At 47.0% G+C, this 22,010-nt stretch overlaps 1 protein-coding gene across 1 annotated transcript in view; it reads left to right on the forward strand.

Moving 5' to 3' along the window:
• Positions 1 to 16,239: 16,239 nt before the first annotated feature.
• Positions 16,240 to 22,010, forward strand: part of SLC30A9 (solute carrier family 30 member 9) — a 31,722-nt gene continuing 25,951 nt past the window's right edge. The window contains exons 1-3 of the mRNA XM_042469665.1: positions 16,240 to 16,368; positions 17,661 to 17,910; positions 21,543 to 21,713. Of these exons, the coding sequence (XP_042325599.1) occupies positions 16,240 to 16,368; positions 17,661 to 17,910; positions 21,543 to 21,713 (550 nt within the window). The remainder of the gene's footprint in view (positions 16,369 to 17,660; positions 17,911 to 21,542; positions 21,714 to 22,010) is intronic.

Below are 22,010 nucleotides of genomic sequence, written 5' to 3' on the forward strand. Positions count from 1 at the left end.
CAAGTGCAAAATGCTAATGTCGGCCTCAGAGGGGAAATAGTTCTCCTGCATATTTGAGAAAATGTGAAACCCTTTCAAGGAAATCTAATAAACATAATCATTGCAGCCTGCTGACACAAAGAAAAAAGGACCTCATTCACTCTTTCTTTTTTATGCTGCAATTTAGTGGCCCCTACTGATTTACAAATTGGATCACTCCAGTAAATTATCCATTCTTGTACCTGTGAAAATAAGCACCGAGATCCATATTTGTTTGGAGTTCTGCTTAAATCAGCAGAAATGATGAATTCCATGGCCTGAAATTGGAAATACCAAGGGCTTACTGCAATGGTGGAGCAAAACGTCCCCCCTTGTAATTTATTGTGACCCTCTTTCATTCCAGACACTTTGTATGTCTAATATTTATTTCAACGCAAATTAAATTGCTCCCTCCTATATTGTCACATACCTGGCTTTATTGATGTTGTCAAAATCAAATTGTCATCCCCCTGCCCAGATTCAAAACAGCCACACCAGTTTATATTGTAAAGGAACATCTGTTATTAAACTCTGGTTTCTTTTGTTTTTCAATTCTTGCTTGAACGGCGCAAGATGCTGGGATCAATGTGATAATTTTGATGGGGAGGGAGAGAATAAATAGTATTTTGCAATTGATTGATTGATTGATTTTTGACACTAAACAATCTAGTATACAATCAAAATCAAAATGATATACATTCAGAAAATACATACAGAAAATAAAGCAAGAAAGAAGGGGGGAAAAAGATATAGGGCTATGACCCGCTCAATCTTAACTGTAAGGAAAAGAAAAAGATTAAAATAAATATGTTATTCCACCATTACAGATGCAACTAAGTACTCCTACTAAAATTAGTAATCATAACCACAAATTATTACATCATTAGATTTCTTATTGTTATAAACGGTTTCCAATATTAAAAAAAAAAGCTTCATTTGCCTTATCCTTTAGAGCCCACATTAATCTGGCAATTTGGGCTAACTCAGCAACCTTAACAATCCATTCTGTCATCAGTGTCTCATCCATTTCCAGGTTTGTGCAAATTGCTGCTCTTATCGTGTATCAAAAAAAGTAATCCATATTTATTATCCAGTTTTTTATCTATAGTGCCCGACAGAAACATTTCTAGCAGCATTACACAATCTGCCTTTAAAATGTTTTCAATTAACATATAAATCTTATGCCAAGAACTTTGTGCCTTCTAACAAGTCCACTGCATATGAAAGAAGGCACCCTCCTTGTCTTGACGTCCCTAACATTGGTTTCAAACATTTATTGGCATTTTTGATAACTTATTTGAGGTTAGGTACCTTCTGGAAATCATCTCAATTTAATTTACGGTTCAACGTAAATTTTATTTCTTTAGACCATATTTTTTCCCCATATAGGCATTGCCCATTTGGACATTATGCCCCAAATTTTGGGCCTATCTTATGTACTCCTTTACAGCTTCATCGTCTGTCTCTAATTTAAAAAATAATTGGTACACTTTTAAAATTACACGTTCATTGTCTTTATGCGATTTTAAATAAAATTAATTTTCTCCAACCTCTGTTGTGGCATTTCTCTCATCTTGATTAAATCTGCCCTTAAGTTGCATATAAGAAAACTAATTAAAAAGCATCTCTCTTGATTTAAATTTCCAGCTGTCTTGTTCAGAGTACAAACATTCCTTATAAAGGCACCATCTCCAATCTGTAATCCATTCCTTCGTAACAAAATGCTTCCTGCAATGACACCTCACCACAGAAGGAATAGTATATTGGAAGGAAGTGAAATGAGAGTGGATAAGAAGAGATGAATTTTCTTGATTCACTGCTGATTTATTTGCAGTGAGGGAGATCAGTCCACCGTAATGGAGCATCATCATTCTGAGCTTGTTTCCTGTATGATTGCTGGAGGTAAGGAGTTAGCTGTGGATCTGATTCCCTCTCATCATACACTATGAGAAAGTCAGGACCTAAATACAATAAAAAATCTTTTTGGATGGGGACAATGTTAGAGTGGAATAGATGTAGAAAATATTTATATAACCAAAGGGGACCTTTTTTAGGTGATGCTACAAGGCAAAGGTCACTGGTACCTGCCAGAAACTACTCATACCTTCCCTAGGGTTGTTCCCAGATTATCCTGGGCCTTATTCCCACTTACAAAAAAAGTGGTTTGCGATCCGAATTGATGGACTAATTTGACAGCAGAGCGTGGTTTGCACTACATTTGCCCCGATTGCATTTTTCCCCCTGTAAAATATCCCAGTCGTGGTTCCCATTCACGAATGAATTGGTTCCAGCCAGCCAAAGGGCAAATTTAAACTGATTCTGATCAGATCCGTATCTGGTTCACACTTGTGTAGAATTGATTTATCTAAAAAGACACTGAAAACATCAGCGTCAAAAAGATGCGGGTTAAATGGGTCTGGTGCAAGACCCCAAACCAGGGTCATTTGAACCGGTTCAAACCGAATTGCACAATCCGATTTAAAAGACAGTGGTAGTGAGGCCCTGGATGGCCTAGGCCCAGATTTCAGTGCCAAAACTGTTATAGAGGGCAGAATCTGCTGATGTAATTAAGACGTATTAAGCATCACCCACAATTGCACTAAGATTGTCATTCAAATAATAAAAAATGCAAAAGTAACAAATGGGGAAAGAACCCGTGCACACTTTTTAAGACAGTGCTCCAGCCCTGAGATTCTTCCTCCTCATCTTGAAGACTGGAAAAGGGGTTTCAAACTTTCAGGCCATGAGACCTTCATCTGCTTAGTTCTCTGCCTGCTGTTTAGCAGCTCAGGGTCACTTAGGAGAGAGCCAAAGAGAAAGGGGGAGAAAGGGAACTGGTAAAGGAAGTGCATCTGAAATAATTCCCACCGATCAGCTTGCTACAATACTGTGTTATGTGCATTATGGGCATGTATGTGCGTGCCCCTTTCTCTTGAGAAAGGGCCAAGACAACAAAAACTTAAGCTCATGATTTGTGTTTTAACAATGTGGTGCAACTAGGCTGAAGGTGTGTCTGATCACTTCTCAAGCACACTTAGGCTGCATGCATCCGCACTGCAGAAACAACCCAGTTTGGCACCCCTTTAACTGCCATGGCTCCATGCTATGGAATTCTGGGAACTGTAGTTGGTTGTGGCACCAGAGCAAAGCAAGTCCTAGAGTTCTCTAAAATCCCATTCTGGAGTTGTGACCAGTAACTCCTGTCTTGAAGAAATCTCTTATTCCACCTTTCTGTTGTGTTTTTCTCTCCCAGACAGAGGCTGGCTTTTATTCTACTTTAGAAAACAGAGGATTGAATTTTTCTGCCATTATTCTTCCAAGTAGTTTGGTGGAAGTTCTCCATATAAATCTGTCCCCAGGTGACAGAAGAGGTTTGAACCAGGTGCCCTTTGAGGGTCCTTTCAGATTCTGTGGGGCTATGTATCCTTGCTTGACAGAAGGTGGGTTGGACCAGGCGGCCTTTCAGGGGTACTTAATAATACTGGGGTGCTCTGTTTCCCCCATGACCGAATGGGTTTGGACCAGGCGGACCTTCAAGGGTCCTTTGAAATCCTGTGGTGCTATGTATCCCTGCATAAGAGAAGAGGTTTGGACCAGGTGGCCATTGAGGGGTCCTATATAATAATACTATATCATATAATTAAGATAAGACAGGGCCTCATCTCTTGCTCTCTGTCGCTCTCCTGTGGCTCCATTTGCACACTGCAGCCTCCTGAGGCAGGAAATACAAAATAAGAAGGAAATAAAAAAAGGAAATAAAATAAAATTAAGACATTTAAAAATCTTTAAATAAAACCAGAATAAAATAAGCCATAAAGTAGACTAGAACAGAATAAAGATAATTAAAATAACTTCCTCTCCAGGTCCTTCCTTGGAGGTTTCCCTTCCTCCTAACTCTCTCTCGGGCGCCCTCTTGTGGCTAAAAGGCCCCTGGAGGCTTTGCTGCAAACAACATTCTTCTTCTCTGTCCTGGAGCGCCCTCTGGTGGCGGCCAGGGGGCGTTGCCGCTTGCCCTCTTGCTCCTCATGGCCATTGATTGCCCTGCAGGGCTCAAGGGTCTGGGGACTTCCAGAAAGGAGCTTCAGGGGGCCCAGGGCGCAGACAGGCTGCAGGGAGACCCCCCCAACATCTGCATGGCCTGGGGATGATGGGAAGGGGCCTCCAACCCCCCTCCCCACATGCTGTGCCTTAAGAGGATGATGGGAAGGGGCTTCCAATAGGGTTGCCATAATTCTCTACTAAAAACTGGGACAAAATGTAGGACAAAATTTATACCAAAATATAGGACAATTGTAGGATAAAATGTAGCCCAAAATGTAGGACATTTAAGAAAAATGGAGGACATTAAATGTCCTACTTTTGGGGCTACATTTTATCCTACATTTTGTCCCGGAAAGTAGCGAATTCATGGCAGCCGCTATGAACCAAGGTCCCGAACACTGACATTCAAGGCACCAATAAATTGTGTGTGTTGTGTGTGTGTGTTGTTTTATATGATATACTGCTTATTATATGTGTGTGTATATATGTGGTTTGGTGTGTGTGTGTATTACATTATCTCAGTATGTATCCCTAACCGTGTGTGTACATCATTTATGTTTCTGGTGTGTGTGTGTGTATTAAATTCTATAACAGAACCACACCACACACATACAGTATATTACAACGTTGTATATTAATTATTATGTCCTTAAATTATATATATGTAATAACAAACTGTGTGTGTAATAATTATGTCACTGTTATGTGTAAGTTTGTTGGGTTTTGGTGTGTATATATCTATATTTCTACCTGTATGTGTGTGTGTATTATATATATATCCACACACACACAACTATCTAAACATTATCACTCATCTATCTAGCTCTCTCTCATCCTATCTCTCTATACCCACACCACACACGGCCCTCGTATCTATCTATCTATCTATCTGTCTTTACTGTCGGTCCTGTCCTATTAGGTCTTCTCTATCTCCTCTCTCTATACACACCCCACACACACAAGATCCGTTATCGAATCATTCATCTATCTATCTATCTATCTATCTATACATCTCTTATCATCCTCCTCTCTCGTCTCTATATATATATATATGCCTCATCTATCTATCTATCTATCTATCTATCTATCTATCTATCTATAATCCTCTCTGCTCTCCCTATAGTATATATAGACACACGCATATAAGTAGAGTATTAGGCCTGTATCATCGCCATCTAGTCTATCTATCATCCCTCTCTTCTCTATATATAGACTATATATACACACACACATATTCCTCTAATCTACCTACGATCAGCTATCTACCTCTCTCTCCCAACCACACTCTCTATATAAAAAAGTTAAAAAAAATAGATATACCACACTACAAAATATATGCCTCTATCATCTATCTATCGATCTACACTATCTAGCTAGTCTAGCTATCTATCTATCTATCTATATATCAATCTTCTATCTATCTACTCCTGTCTCTCTCTCTCGCTCTCTATATATATATGTATATGCAGAGAGAGAGAATGCCACACACTCTCTTAGATAAGGGCATATGTAATATGTTGTGTTAATGTGTGTGATGTGTGTGTGTGTGGTATATTAGATATAGAGATATCCTTTGCTCTAGAAGGCAAATCTTCAGTGACTGTAGCCCATTTATAATATATGTCAGGCCAAGACTTAGCTTTCATTGCTGACAGGGAAATGGAGCCCTGGTCCCACAGAGTTATGGACAACAATATTAATTATTATTATTATTATTATTATTATTATAGAAGAACGGTTCCCTGCCCTCCGGCTTACAAGCTAAAAAGACATGACACAGAAAGGAGAAGGGAGTGGTGGAGGGAAAGGGTAGAGGTTCCCAGATTGGAAGGGCCCGGACTATGGCGAACCTACAACAGGGAGATAAAATGGAGTCCTTTCCTCCCACACCCAAAAATCCAACTCCCCAGCATCAAACGGGGAAAAGTTCAGCTCAGTGACGAAATGGGAATTCTTTCCCCCTCCCAGAACTCCCAACTCCCAGAAGGAAGGGGGCTGGGCAGGAAGGAAGGAGGATGCATGAGGGGGGGGGGCGGCTCCGTGACAGAAAAATGGGAGGGGTGGCGGGCTGGATGTGGCCGGAGCGCGGGTGGGCCGGGCGGGGGAAAACAACTCACTCTCCAACTCACCACATGCAAAGCAGTGGTGCAGGGGAAAGCATCCCTCACTTACATAATTTGGTGGCGGGGCCTTTGGTGCGGCGGGCGGTCGCGCGAGAGCGGGGCGCAACTCCGCAGCTGAGGTGGGGCCGGGGCGGCGAGGAAAAGCAGGCCTCACGTGGACAAAGAAATGGGAGTGTGGGGGCCTTTCCCACACCAGAACTCTCCAACTCCCAGGATGCAAACGGAAAAAGTTCAGCTCACGTGAGCAGGAAAGGAGTCCTTTTCCGGCGCGGGGCCGTCCCAGAAACTCCAAATCCCAGAATGCCAAACACCGAGGGAAAAGCAGCCTCACGTGACAGAAAAAGTTGGAAGTTCCTTTCCCCCTCCCAGAAATGCCAAATCCCCAGCATGCACCGAGGGAAAAGCATGCCTCACTGACAGAAAATGGGAGTTCCTTTTCCCACCCCAAGAACTCCAACGTCCCAGCAATGCAAAGCGGGAAAAAGTTCAGCTCACGTGACAGAAAAGGTTAGTCCTTGCCGCCCTCCCAGAACGCCAACTCCAAATCATGGAAAGCAGGAAAGCATGCCTCACGTGACAGAAATGGGAAGTCCTTTCCCCCGTCCCAGAACTCCAAACCCATCATGCAACCGAGGTTAAAAGCAATGCCTCACTTGACAGAAAATTGGAGTCCTTTCCCCACACCCAGAACTCCAACTCCCAGGATGCAAAGCAGGAAAAGTTTCACAGCTCACGTGAACGAAAATGGGAGTCCCGTTCCCCCTCCCAGAACTCCAACTCCCAGCATGCAAAGCAGGAAAAGCATGCCGCACAAGTGACAGAATGTGGAGTCTTTCGCCCTCCCAAAAACTCCAACTCCCGTTGCCACCGAGGGAAAAGCATGCCTCACGGGAGCAGAAAAAGGAGTCCTTTCGCCTCCCTAGAACTCCAATCCCAGCAATGCAGCACCGAGGGAAAAGCATGCCTCACGTGACAACGAAAAATGGAGTCCTTTCGACCTCCCAGAACTCCAAAATCCCAGCATGCCAACCAGGGAAAAGCTGCCTCACGTACAGAAAAGGGGAGCCCTGCTCCCTCCAGGAACTCACTCCAACTCCCACATGCAATCGGGAAAAGATTACCTACGTGAAGAAATGGTAGTCCCTTTCCCACACCACAGGAAACTCCAACTCCCAGATGCAAAGCGGGAAAAGTTCACATCTCACGTGACAGAAAATGGGGAGGCCTTGTTCCACCTCCCAAACCCAACTCCACAGTGCAAAGCGGGACAAGTTCCTCACTTGACGAATGGAGTCCTTTCCCCGGCCCAGAAACTCCAACTCCCACATCAAAGCGAAGCATCCTCACGTGACAGAAAATGTAGTCATTTCCCACCCCAGAAGTCCAACTCCCCCAACGCAAAGCATGAAAAGAATGCCTCACGATGAAGAAACATGGGAGTCCCTTTCCCCCTCCCAGAACTCCCAACTCCCACTGCAAAACAGGAAAAGCATGCCTCAACTTGACAGAAAATGGGAGTCCTTTTCCTCCCCTCCCAGACTCCAACTCCCAGCGATGCTTGAGGGAAAAAGCTTGCCTCAACGTCAGAAAAATGGGACCCTTTCCCACTCACAGGAACTCCAACTCCAGCTGCCACCGAGGGAAAAGCATACCTCACTGAGAGAAAATGGAGTCCTTGTCCCCCCTCCCAGAACTCCAATCCAAGCATGCACCGAGGAAAAGCATGCATCACGTGACAGAAAATGGGAGTCCTTTCCCCTCACAGAACGTCCAACTCCCAGCATGCAAAGCAGGAAAAGCATTCCTCACGTGACAAAATTTGGGAGTCCTTTCGCCCTCCACCCGAAACCCAAATCCCAGCATGCCCGAGGGAAAAAGCAATGCCTCCGCACGTGACAGACATGGGAGTCCGTTCCGCCTCCCCCCAGAACTCCAAATATCCAGCAGGACCGAGGGAAAAACAATGCCTCACGTGAAGAAAATGGGAGTCCTTTTCCCCCTCCCAGAAACTCCACTCCAGCATGCAAAGCGGGAAAAAAGGTTCACCTCCCGTGGACAGAGAAATGGGGGTCGTTCCCCACATCCCAGAACTTCCAACTCCCAGCATGCACCGAGGGAAAAGCATGCCTCACGTGACGAAAGGGGAGTCCTTTTCCCCCTCCCCAGACTCCAACTCCCAGCATGCAAAACAGGAATAAGCATGCCTCACGTGACAAGAAAATGGTAGTCCGTTCCCCCTCCCAGAACTCCAACTCCCACATCAGCAGGAAAAACAGGCCTCACACGGGACATAAAAATGGGAGTCCTTTCCCCCTCCCAGAAATCCAACTCCAGCATGCAAAGCAGGAAAATGCATACCTCACGTACAAAATGGGAGTCCTTTCCCCCCTCCCAGAACTCCAACTCCCGCATCGAAACATGAAAAGCATGCCTCACTGAACAGAAAATTGGGAGTCCTTTCGGCCCCTCCCGAACTTCCCAAATCCCAGCAGGCACCGAAGAAAGCCATGCTCACGTGGACACAAATGGGAGTCCTTTCCCACACCCAACGCCAACTCCCACATGCAAAAGCAGGAAAGTTCAGCTCACGTGACAGGAATGGGAGTCCTTTCCCACTGCGCCAAAATCCAACTCCAGCATGCAAAGCGGGAAAAGTTCAGCGCACTGACAAGAAAATGGGAGTCTCCTTCCCCTCCCAGAACTCAACTCCCAGCATGCAAAGCAGGAAAAGCATAACCTCACGTGACAGAAAATGTGAGTCCTTTCCTCCCCCTCCCAGAACTCCAACTCCTCAGCATGCAACGGAAAAATCACCTCACATGAACAGAATTTGGGAGTCCTTTTCCCCTCCCCGAACTCCAACTCCCACATGCCCGAGGAAAAGAATACTTCACTGACAGGAAAATGGGAGTCCTTTCGCCTCCCAGACTCCAAATCCCAGCATGCACCGAGGGAAAAGCATGATCACGTGACAGAAATGGGGAGTCTCCTTTCGCCCTCCCAGAACTCCAACTCCCATCATGCACCGAGGGAAAAGCATACCTCACGTTAGAGAAAATGGTAGTCCTTTCCCACTCTTCCCAGAACGCCAACGTCCCAGCATGCAAAGGCGGAAAAAAGTCGACTCAACGTGTGAAAATTGGGAGTCCTTTCCCACTCACCAGAACGCCACTCCAGCATGCACCGAGGGAAAAGCATGCGTCACGTTACTGAAATGGGAGTCCTTTTCCCCCTCCGAGAACTCCAACTCCCAGCTGCAACGAGGGAAAAGCATGCCTCAGCGTGACATAAAATGGGAGTCCTTTCCCCCTCCCAGAACTCCAACTCCCCAGCATGCACCGAGGAAAAGCATGCCATCACGTGACAAGAAAATGGGAGTCCTTTTTTCCCTCCCAGAACTCCAAATCCCAAGCATGCACCGAGGGAAAAGCTGCCTCACTGACAGAAAATGGGAGGCCTTTCCCCCTCCCAAATCCAACTCACAGCATGCACTGAAGGGAAAAGGGCACGCTTTCACGGGACAGAAGAATGGGAGTCCTTGCCCGCTCCAGAACTCCAACTCCCAGCATGGCAACGGGGAAAAGCATGCTCACGGACAGAAATGGGAGTCCGTTCCCCTCCCAAGAACTCACCTCCAGCATGCAGAGGGAAAAGCATGCCTCACGTGACAGAAAATGGGAAGTCCTTTTGCCTCCAACCCAATCCCAGCATGCACGAGGGAAAAAGCTCCTCACGTGACAGATGGAGTCCTTCGCCCTCCCAGAACTCCAGACGCCAGCAGCACCGAGGGAAAGCATGCCTCACGTGACGAAAATGGAGTTTTCCTTTCCCCCTCCGAACTCCAACGCCAGATGCACGGGGAAAGTATGCTCAGTGACAGAAAAGGGGTTCCTTTCCCCCCGCCCAAACTTCCTTATAATCCCAGCATGAATGGGGAAAAGCGGCCTCACGTGACAGAAATGGGAGTCCTTTCCCCCCCAGTGAAATCCGCTCAGCATCAAAGGGGAGAAGTCAGCTCCGTGACAGAAATGGGAGTCCTTTTCCCTCCCATAACTCCAATCCCAGCATGCACCGAGGGAAAAGCATGCTCACGTGACAGAAAATGGATCCTTTCCCCTCTCCCAGAACTCCAATCCCAGCAGCAAGGGGAAAAGTTCAGCCTCACGTGAAGAAATGGGAGTCTTCGCCAGCCCAGACTCCAACTCCCAGCATGCACGTGAAAGTCATGCTCACGTGACTGAAATGAGTTTCCTTTCCCCCGCGAGAACTCCAACTCCCAAAAGCAGAGGGGGAAAAGCTGCTCACTGACAGAAAGGGAGTCCTTTCCTTCCCGCCCAGAACTCCAACTCCAGCATCACCGGAGGGAAAGCTGCTCACGTGACGAAAATGGGATCCTTTCCCCCTCCGAGAACTCCAAACCCAGCAGGCCGGAGGGAAATCATGCTCACGTGGACAGAAAATGGGGTCCTTTTCCCCTCCAGAACTCTCAATCCCAGCATGCAAGGGGAAAAGTTGTCGCTTCACGTGGACAGAAAATGGAGTCCTTTTCGGGCCCTCCAGAACTCTCCAACGGCTCCAGCTACGGGGAAAAGCATGCTCACGTGACAGAAAATGGGAGTCGGTTTCCACACTCCAGAAATCCTTTCCCTAATACTCCCAGCATGCACGAGAGAAAAGCAGGCTCACGGTGACTAAAATGGGGTCCTTTCCCCCTCCGAGACTCCAACTCCAGATGTCAGAGGGGGAAAAGCATGCTCGTGGAAGAAATGGGAGTCCGTGTTTCCCCTCCCAGAAGCTTCACTCCCAGCATAATCGCGGGAAAGCGGCGCTCACGTGGACAGAAAATGGGAGTCTTGTCCCCTCCCAGTACTCCACGCCCAGCATGAGGGGAGAGGGCCTTACGTGACAGAAAAGGGGAGTTTTCCTTTCCCGCTCCAAATCTCAACTCCCAGCATGCAAGGGGAAAAGTCAGCTCACGTGATAGAAAATGGGAGTCCTTTCCCCTCCCATAACTCACTCCCAGCATGCCGGGAAAAGCATGCCCTCACGTGCGGAAATTGGAGTCCTTTCCCCTCCCAGAACTCCAATCTTCCCAGCTGCAAGCAGGAAAAGCATGCCTCCACTGACAGAAATGGGAGGCTTTCCCCTCCGAGACGCCACTCCCAGCTGCAACGGAAAGCATGCTCGTGACAGAAATGGGAGTCTTCCCCTCAAACGCCAACTGCCCAGCATGCACGCGCCGCGGACTCATTGTCTGTCAGTGAGGCTGCTTTTTCCCTCAGGGCATCTGGGAAGTTGGTTTTCTGGGAGAGGGAACGGTCCCATTGTCTGTCCGTGAGGCATGCGTTCTGGTGATGCTGGGGTTGGGTTCTGGAGGGGGGCTCCTTGTTCGTCACGTAGCTGCTTTTCCGCGGGTGTCTGCGGAGTTGAGTGTGGAGTGGGAAAGGACTCCCATTTTCCCTATCGTGAGCTGCTTTTTCCCGTTTGCATGCGGGGAGTTGGTTTTCTGGGGTGGGAAAGGACTCCATTTTTCTTCATTGAGGTATGCTTTTCCCTGGGGCATGCTGGGGTTGGAGTCGGGGAGGGGGAAAGGACTCCCATTTTGCTGTCCGTGAGGGTGCTTTTTCCCTGGGGGCATGCTGGGAGTTGGAGTTCTGGGAGGGGAAAGGATCCATTTTCTGTCCGTGAGGTAGCGTTTCCGGTTTGCGCTGGGATTTGGAGTTCTGGGGGGGGAAAGGACTCCTTTGTCTGTCACGTGAGGATGCTTTTCGCTGCGTTGCATGCGGAGGTTGAGTTCTGGGAGGGAAAGGACTCCATTTTCTGTCACGTGAGATGCTTTTCCCTGGTGCATGCGGGAGTTGGAGTTTGAGTGGGAAAGGACTCCCATTTCTATCATGTGAGCTGAACTTTTTTCCCACTTTGCATGCTGGGAGTTGGAGTGTCTGGGTGTGGGAAAAGGACTCCCGTTTTCTGTGCATTGAGCTGAACTTTTTCCCGCGTTGCATGCTGGGAGTTTGGAGTTCTGGGTGTGGGAAGACCCCTTTTCGTCACGTGAGGATGTTTTCCTCGGTGCATGCTGGGAGTTGGAGTTTCGGGGGGAAAGGACTCCATTTCTCACGTGGTATGTTTTCCTCGGTCATGCGGGAGTGAGTTCTGGGAGGGGAAAGGACTCCATTTCTGTCAGTGAGCTGCGTTTCCGGCTTGGCATGCGGGAGTTGGAGTTCTGGGAGGGGAAAGGACTCCCATTTTCTGTCACGTGAGGTCATGCTTTTCCCTCGCGGGCATGTGGGGAGTTGGAGTGTCTGGAGGGGGAAAGGACTCCCCTTTTCTGTCACGTGAGGCTGCTTTCCCTCTGTGCATGTGGGAGTTGGAAGTTCTGGAGGGGGAAAGGACTCCCATTTTCTGTCACGTGAGGTCATGCTTTTCCCTCGGTGCATGCTGGAGTTGAAGTCGGGAGGGGGAAAAAGACTTCCTTTTGTATCATGTGAGCTGAACTTTTTCCGTTATGCGGGAGTTGGAGTTCTGGGTGGGAAAGGACTCCCAGTTTCTGTCAGTGAGCTGAACTTTTCCCCGCTTGCATGCTGGGAGTGTGGAGTTCTGGGGTGGGAAAGGACTCCCGTTTCTGTCACGTGAGGCTGACTTTTCCCGGTTTGCATGCTGGGAGTTGGATTCTGGGAGGGGGAAAGGACTCCCATTTTCTGTCACGTGAGGTACTTTTCCCCTTTCATGCTGGGAGTTGGAGTCTGGAGGGGAAAGGACTCCATTTTCCTGTCACGAGAGTGACTTTTTCCTGCTTTGCATGCTGGGAGTTGGAGTTCATGGTGAGGGGGAGTAGTGAGGACTCCCATTGTTCTTTGTCACGGAGATGCTTTTCCCTGCGGCATGCTGGGAGTTGGGTAGTTCTGGGAGGGGAAAGGACTCCCATTTTCTGTCACGTGAGGTGACTTTGTTCCCGGCTTTGCATGCTGGGAGTGTTGAGTTCTGGGATGGGAAAGGACTCCCATTTTCTGTCATCGTGAGGAGATCTTTTTCCCCTTTGCATCTGGGCGTTGGGAGTTCTGGGAGGGGAAAGGACTCCCATTTCTGTCATGAGCGACTTTTTCCCGCTTTGTGCATTGCTGGGAGTTGGAGGTCAGGGAGGGGAAAGGACTCCCATTTCTGTCACGTGAGGCGGTGTTTCCTCGGTGCATGCTGGAGTGGAGTTCTGGAGGGGGAAAAGGAATCCCATTTCTGTCACTTGAGGACTTTTTCCCGCTTTGCATGCTGGGAGTTGGAGTTCTGGGTGGGGAAAGGACTCCCATTTTTCTGTCACCGTAGGATTGCTTTTCCCTCGTAGGCATGCTGGGAAGTTGGAGTTCTGGGAGGGGGAAAGGACTTCCCATTTTTTCCGTCACGTGAGGTGACTTTTTCCGCTTTGCATGCTGGGAGTGGTAGTTTTCTGGGTGTGGGAAAGGACTCCCTTTCTGTCACGTGAGGCTGCTTTTCCCGTTTGCATGGCTGAGTTGGGTTGCTGAGTGGAAAGGACTCCCATTTTCTGTACTGAGCTGAACTTTTTTCCCGCTTGCATGCTGGGAGTTGGAGTTTCTGGGTGTGGGGAAAGGAACTCCATTTTTCTCTCACGTAGGCATCTTTCCCCTCATGCATGCTGGGAGTTGGAGTTCTGTGAGTGGGAAAGACTCTCCCATTTTCTGTCACGTGAGTGTACGCTTTTCCCTCAATGCATGCTGGGAGTTGGAGTCTGGGTGTGGGAAAGGACTCCCCATTTTCGTCACGTGAGGTAGAACTTTTTTCCCGCTTTGCATGCTGGGAGTTGGAGTTCTGGAGTGGGAAGGACTCCCATTTCTGTCACGTAGGAACGTTCCCGCGCATGTGGGAGTTGGATCTGGAGTGGAAAGACTCCCATTTTCTGTCACGTGAGGCTACGCTTTTCCCTCAAGCATGCTGGAGTTGGAGTTCTGGGAGTGGGAAAGGACTCCACATTTTCTGTCACGTGAGGTACGCTTTTCCCTCAGTGCATGCTGGGAGGTGGAGTTCTGGGAGTGGGGAAAGGACTCCCATTTTCTGTCAAGTGGGGCACGCTTTTCCCTAGTGCTGCTTGTGACTACCCAGCTCACCCAGTGGGTTTCCATGGCTGAGCAGGGATTCGTAACCCTAAACTAGTCCCAGGTTATCCTAGTCTAAATGCAAACCAATACACACCACAGGTCCTCATCGTCATATCGGTTTTAAACCCATACACAAGGCAGGGCTGGAGCACTAAAAATTTAAAAATAATATACAGTCGGCCCTCCCTATCCATGGATTCTTTATCCACGGACTCAAGCAGATGAGGCTTGAATTTATTGAATACATATATATATATATATATATTCCCAGAAAGCAAATTTTTGATTTTGCCATTTTATATAAGGGGCACTCTTTTACTATTCCATTGTATTAATGGAACTTGAACGTTCACAGATTTTGGAATCAAATCCCACAGAACCCACAAGGCCCACTCTAGTCTCTCTCTCTCTCTCTCTCTCTCTCTCTATATCTATATATATATATATACACACACACACACACTTCCATTTGCATATATACATGTCTTCCATTCTGGGTATACAGTGGTGGTGCACAACAACCATACATACAACCATACATACACATAACACACTGTATAAAAGAGTGGAATAAATATATATATGGAGTAAAAGGAAATCTATCATCTATCTATCTATCTATCTATTCTACACACACCAGAGAGACACACACACACAACCCTTCTCTCCCGGCAGGCCACCCGACTGAAAATTGCCCAGAACAATTGAACCTTTCTCCACCACCCCTCGTTCACGTGATTGTGCAATAATTGCGATGTGTTGTTATATATTTTACTGGTGTCCTACTATGTAATTTTTAATTTGGTGGAAGAGTGAGCGTGGGTATTGTGGTTTTAATGTTTGATCCTTATGTACCATATAATCATGTTGTTACCCCCCCCCCCCCCTTCCCGACCCGCCTCGATCCCCAAAATGGAAGAGGCGGGATATAAATAATATTTCATTCATTCAAATATTTCATTCATTCAGTCTTCACACACAACTGTATAACCAGAGTGGAAGAAAATGTATGGAAGGGTAAGAAATATCTATATATAAAAAGATCGGTTATTTTCTTCCACTTCCACATGATAATATCCTTCCACTCTGGTTTTATACAGTGTATTATGATATATCTTTTGTTCTTTGAGTGGTCATCTGCGATATCACACAAATGGGTTATTCTGGAACCTTCTTGGAGAACTGAGGCATTTTGGCAGCAGCCCCTTCCACTCTCCAACTGCCTTATGGCCAGTTTCCTCCGCCTAAACCCACGTTCCTTTTGTCCACCAGCCTAGCAGCGCATCTAGAACTCTTTTGACATTCATTTTCCTGTCTACTTTTAAAACTCAATTTGACAGGATCATCTGTGTTTTGGTGTAATTTTTACACCCGTTTGTTCATATTTTAATCAAAATGCTATGATTTTTTTTAAGATAATCTATGATACTTAAATTGATTTAAATTCTGAGGTAGTGTTGCTTTAACCAACAACTTGCTTACCAAAATGTGAATTTTAATTCTGAAATAAAGCTGTTTTAACGACAGCCTTAATGGCGATTTCTAGAGAATCGCGTACTTAAAGTGAATTTAAATTCTGAGGTGAAGTTGTTTAACGGCGCTTGCCTCGCCTTCGCATTCCAAGGCCCTTTCCCTTTCTGAGGAATGTTTTGGGTACAACACCGCTCACCTCATTTGGTGTGATTGGCAGAGCTCCCCCCCCCCTTTTTACTCTGAGGTAAAGTTTTTAGGCAAAGCCCCTTTTTGTTCTGAGGGAAAATTTTAAATGGGGCACTTTTCACCATCTATCTTGAGATAAACTTATAAAGTGGCCACCGGCCGCCTTTTTTGCTGCGGACAAACTGTCTCAGGGCCATTTGCCTTGCTTTTGTCCTTCATTCCTGAGGAGACATTGTTACTGGTTGCCATGTCTTCAGTCTTCACCTGTCCCTGGCTTTCCGGGGTCAAACCAAATGGATGTCATCATCATTGGTCAGGACCTCCGGAGCCAAACCTACTGGCTTGCAGCCCAACGTCAATCCTCAATGGTCCCTGACTCTGCCGAGTCATACCAGTTGGCTTCTAGCCCAGCTTCACGCCTCGTCAGTCCCTGCTCTGCCGGAGTCAAGCCTTTTGGCTGGCTGCACAACTTGGATTTTCATCGGCCCCTGACTCTCCAGAGTCAAACCATTTGGCTGGCAGTCCAATGTGGACCCTCACAGTTCCTGACGCCCTGAAGTCATACTCTCTCTCTTTATTATTATTAACCTTTATTAGAGCGCTGTAAATTTACACAGCGCGTACATACAATCTTTAGTTAGACGGTTCCCTGCCCTCGGGCTTACAATCTAAAAAGACATGGACACAGAAGGAGAAGGGAGGGTGGAGGGAGAGGGTAGAGGTCCAGCAGAGTTCCCTCTACCTCCGAGGCCTGGACCAAGGCTGATGACGAGGACGGGAGGAGGGCCTGGCTTCATAATGGAAGGTTAATCATTTTTCCAGGGAAAATACATACTCACAAGTAGGATATGCATATACAGTAAATAGCAATACAGGGAATGTTTTGATAAACAGACAACAAAAGAACACCAAATAGCAAGTGACAATTATGCAATGCCTGGGAAGGCTATTCTGAACAGATGGTTTTTTCAACTCCGTTTTGAAGCTGGTTAAAAGAAGTGATGGCTCTTGTGTGGGGAAGAAGGTTCCAGGAGTGAGGGGCAGTGAGTGAAAAGGGCGAACCGGGATGGGGCAGAGGAAACCTTTGGCTGGGACAGCAGACCTTGACTAAAGGCTAGAAGCTTTAGGAGAGTCCTGGGAAGGGGAAGTGTGAGGGGGACAGACAGCCAAGGCAGCCCAGGAGTCTGGGTCAAAACCAGGCCCCCCCTTCAAAGAACACTGGATGGTTTCTGTAAGTGTCATTGATGCACTATTGCTATTGAATGCCCCAGCCGGGGCTGGAACCCCTGGCGCCAGCCCTCGTCGTCGTGCGTCGGGCGCTCCACCCACTAGGCCCGCGCTGCGGCTGCTCTCCCCTACTCTTATTATTATTACTGCCATTCGGAAGGACGTTCCCATCCAGAGTGAAGGGAGGGGGGGCTGAATGAGGAGGACTGTACCATTCCAGGTTTGAGGGGAGGAGGATGGAACGAAGGTGGTCAGCCTCATTCATCCGAGAGAGGGAAGAAAGGAGGCTACGCGGAGCCCGCCACGCACCACCTGGAAGGAGAAGGCAAGGGGTACGCATGCGCAGTGGCATTACAGACAGGCTCACCGCGCTGGCCGCTCGGGCTAGCATGCGCGGTGACGATTAGGCTCATCTTAAGGAGGACTGGCCATAGAGAGGAGCAGGAGGAGAGAGCGGCTTGCATGCACGCACGGTGGCGCTTAGAAGCTCACCTTAAGGAAAAGGACCAGAGAGAGGAGGAGAAGAGAAGGGCCGGGTTGGGCTCGACTTCCGTTCCGGCGGCGCTGTCTTGGCGGATGGACACCGCGGCTGAGGGAGAGTGAGCGCCTGAGCGAGGATGCTGCCGGCCTGGCAGCCCAGAGGAGGGGATGGAGCTGCTGCCTCTACCAGCTCCACCTGCTCCGGAGGAAGAACCGGGGCCCCGCGGGGATCCCCATCGTCCGCGCCGCCTGCCATGGTCAGCCCCCCTCTCTCCCCGTTCGATAATACTTGCCCACAGGGAGGGCATTGGGAACCCTTGCCAATAGGGGATCGCTGGGGACCCTTGCCCCATAAGGGGATCCGCTGGGGAGCCCTTGCCCATAGGGGATCGCTGGGAGACCCTTGCCCATAGGGGATCGCTGGGGAGCCTTGCCCATAGGGGGATCGCGGGGGAGCCCCTTGCTCCATAGGGGGATCGCTGGGGAGCCCTTGCCCATAGGGGATCACTGGGGAACACTTGCCCATAGGGGATCGTTGGGGAGCCCTTGCCCATTGAAAACTACCCAGCGTAGCGCTATGGTCAACTTTAACCTGAAGTCTCACCGAAAGGCCTAGAGATTCCTCAGGAGAACATCCACTAGGCATCTGTCGCTCCTCCAGGGCCATTCTGTGGTCAGTGCTGGCAGATGTTGACTACAGAATTACATTGGAGGGCCTGGAGATTCCTAGACAGGTGTTCTTCTCGGATAAAACATAGTGTTTTTGTTATTTGTGGCTTCCCCACATCCACATGGGCCCTGTGCCCCAACCCCAGGAAATGCGGAGAGACGACGGTACAGTGTTTTGCGACCTTTGAGGTGGCCTAATACTAGACCTGTCGCCCTGTTAAGGATTTTGGAGTTTTGCCTGTGACTGACATTTGTAGAACCTTTGAGACTATCTGAAAGCAAGTGATTGGCAGCACGCGCTTTCCTAGACTTCAGTCTATTTCCTCAGATGATCTGAGGAAGTAGACTTTAGGCTATGTAAGCTCATACTGCCAGCTTCATTCTTTCAGTTAGTCTCAGAGATGCTACAAGATCTCTCTACATACTGATTCTACACATTAACGCTCTATATATCTTTGAATCCCGTGACTGACATGGTTATTCTTCCTTTCTCATGGTTTCTGAGACAGTTGATATTTGCTGCTGTTGTTCTGTGCCTTCAAACCATTTCTGATCTATGCCTTCCCCTGTGACTGGTTTTCTTGGCAAGATTTGTTCAGAGAGGCTGTCCTTTGCCTTCTTCATCTGAGGCTGAGAAAGTTTTTATAGGTTGCATCAAGGCTGTCCGTTTTCTTGGTGGGGACAAAGAGGGCTGCATCCATGTCCCCAAGTGCAGCGTTTGACTCTTTTCTGATGGACACTAGGACATCATTGTGGGCCATAAGCTGCTCTCCCTCCTGATGCCCATGATTGTGAAAAGGCAACCTTCTGCTGGCAGGGTTTAGTCTCTTCATTTGCACAGAATTGTCCTGGATGCTGTTCCTTCATTTTGATTTTAATACACATCATGGGATAACAGGTAACATGCCAGATGTTGTTGGGCTATAGCTCCCAGCATCTCTCAACAAGTCTGATGGGAGTTTCAGTTCAACAACTTCTGGAGGGCACAAATTGTCCACCCCTGCTATAAAGGAGGGTGGGCTGTGAGTGAAATGGCTTCTAAATATAAAATTATTGAAAAGTCATTAATCATACTTATAACTCACTTTTCCAGTGACTGTGAGTTGTTTACAATTGGCAACAAAATGGTGTACCATTTGTTTGGCATATAGGGCCCACTCTGTTCAGCTGTAATAGTAGAACTATATTGTTCACTTTCAGTGAGAGTGCTGCTGTTGGTTGCCCCAGCTAGCTGAGCTAAGGGATATCTACATGGGCCAGTTAAACCAGTTTCCTCCCACTCTCACTGCAAACTGTCTACATTACGCAGGGCCAAATGATCGATTTTAGTGTGGATTGTCTTCATGACATGAGGACAATTCTACACCGAATCTGCCCTATTCATGCCTCAAATGGTTTTACATAACTCATCTTTTCCTCCAGATCTTGCAGGAAAATTCAGTGCAGTGTTGGGTGGCTGTTTACACACTCATCCAGTTGTGCTGTCTGCCACTGCCACCACTGATGGAAGTCACTCTTTTTGAGGTCTCAGTGAGGCATCCAGCCATGTAATTGCTGCTGGGTGCCTCCTTTCTGAGCTCGGAGGGAGCAACACGCAGCGATGGCATCAAGCAGGATGCATGTGTATACAGATGCTTGGTGTCACTCTGGGGTGCAGAAGTAATGGGGGGAAATCTGGGCGCAGCCCTGGAGCCAGAATACTCCAGGAGCAGCCCTGAGTATTCTGGTCGGTGTAGATGAGTCCCAACCAAGTAAACATAGATAGCATTGTTATCTCAAACTTTTGGATCACTTCTCATGTTACTGGAAATGGAGAATTTGCTTCATTGAAGCAGCCACATTAAAAAGCTATGATTCCAGCCAATGCCCATCATATCATGTGCTAAATTTCAATGGTTATAATTGTTCACGTGGCGCTATCTTTTAAGCCAGCAGTCACTTCCCCCATCTGAGGCAACAGAATAATACAAAAGGTCATGTTGAAATCAGTGCTTTTCTGACTCTTAAGATAATGATCCTTTGTGCTGAATCCACATCACCAGTTGCTAATTACAGTGAGGTAGATGTATTAAGTTATTTATTTATTTCATTTAATTTATCTGCCTCCTTTCTCTCAAAAAATCAATCCCCAAAAAACTGGGTCGACTTATCCATGGCTGCATATAAATATTGTACCTTAATGCTTACAAAAAAAGGAAACCCCTTTTTCTCTAAGTAGAGTGGGAAAGGCGAGAGCTTAGTCCATCCCAGGGGAACCTAAAAGAAACACCAGCCCCTGTACTCTCTTTGCTATGGCACCGCTTCTGGCCTTTTTAAATGCCTAGGTGGAAAATAGAAGTAGCAGCGGCTCTTTGGTGCTTTCTCTCAAAGGAGCACCATGAGAGTAGAGGAAGTCAGTGCTTCTTTTATGTTCCCAAGGGACCAACTAAGTTTTTGCCTTTTGCCACTCTACAGAGAATTTTTTTTAAAAAAGAGAGTTAATACTGTACCTTAAGTCTTGCCTTTATATTCTTTTTGACATGTGTGTATTATCTTAGTCCCATCTGCGTCTGATCACTTTTGCCACACATTGCACCGTCTCCATTTACCATAGTTCCCCCCTCATCCATCAAGCCTTTAGGGTGAGCATAAACAGTTATGCCTGCCAAAATTTTGTAAGTTCTTTGCTATCATTTTCCTCTGCTTTGTCCTTTACATCTTTTGTTACATGCCCTTAAGTTTTACCCTTGACTTATTCATCGGTCATATCAAAATCCATTATTTTGGTTCCAAAAACCTGCCTTCAACTTATACTTGAGGTCAACTTATATATAAATATGTATATGGTATAATAGGCTCTGCACACTCAGTATTTGTACAATGTGCTTATTGTTGGCTGATGTTGTAGTTGATGGGAGCTATAGTCTGACGTGTAAAATACAACTGATAGGGGGGAGATGGTTGTATATAGTATATATCAGTTTCTATAATGAATAAATTGTGTCCCCTTCTTTTGGTAGTGTGGGAAATCTTATTCATGGTTATGCTATTTCAGACCATCTTTCAATCAACTTTGTAAACATTCGAGCTTATCTCCCATCTTCTAGGTCCATGTTGGGTCTACATAGCAGTTAGCATATGTGTGCAGTCTCTTTCCACCTTATCTTTAATGCTGAGTGTTTCCCATAAGATTTTGTTACCTTCAACAGCTATAAAATGCTTTCTTTCATGTTTTCTTCAGGATGGCAGGTGCCTATTAAATTTGGAAGTCCCTTGCCCAAGCTGCCAGGTAGTTATCTGCCTGTTCATTCAAGTCAAATAAGAGTTTATACCTCTGATGGTCAGAAGAACAGCACAGGAGCTCAAGATGCAAGCTCTCCAAATCCTGAAGGCAGTGCACAAAAGACATCAGGTATTAAGACTTTCACTTAATCTTTCTTTCAAGCTTAGCCCTGCCCTTTGCAACAGTTAATACAGATGACAGCCTTCGATTGAGAGATTTCTTGGGTTGTAACCTTTAATCCGTTTGCAGTGCCTTCTACCTAGTTCTTGCTAGGTCTGGTGTTGTGTTGTATAGAGATTAATTTCCAGATTTCTGGTTATGGCTGAGTGTGTCAGGTATCCTATAATGTGGAGATCTTTGTTAATATGTAACAAAGTTTATTTTTACTTTGGTAGTCTGCCTGCTGTGTTTTCCTCATAGATCAAG

The sequence above is a fragment of the Sceloporus undulatus genome, chromosome 5 (genome assembly GCF_019175285.1).
Source record: "Sceloporus undulatus isolate JIND9_A2432 ecotype Alabama chromosome 5, SceUnd_v1.1, whole genome shotgun sequence".
NCBI lineage: Eukaryota > Metazoa > Chordata > Lepidosauria > Squamata > Phrynosomatidae > Sceloporus > Sceloporus undulatus.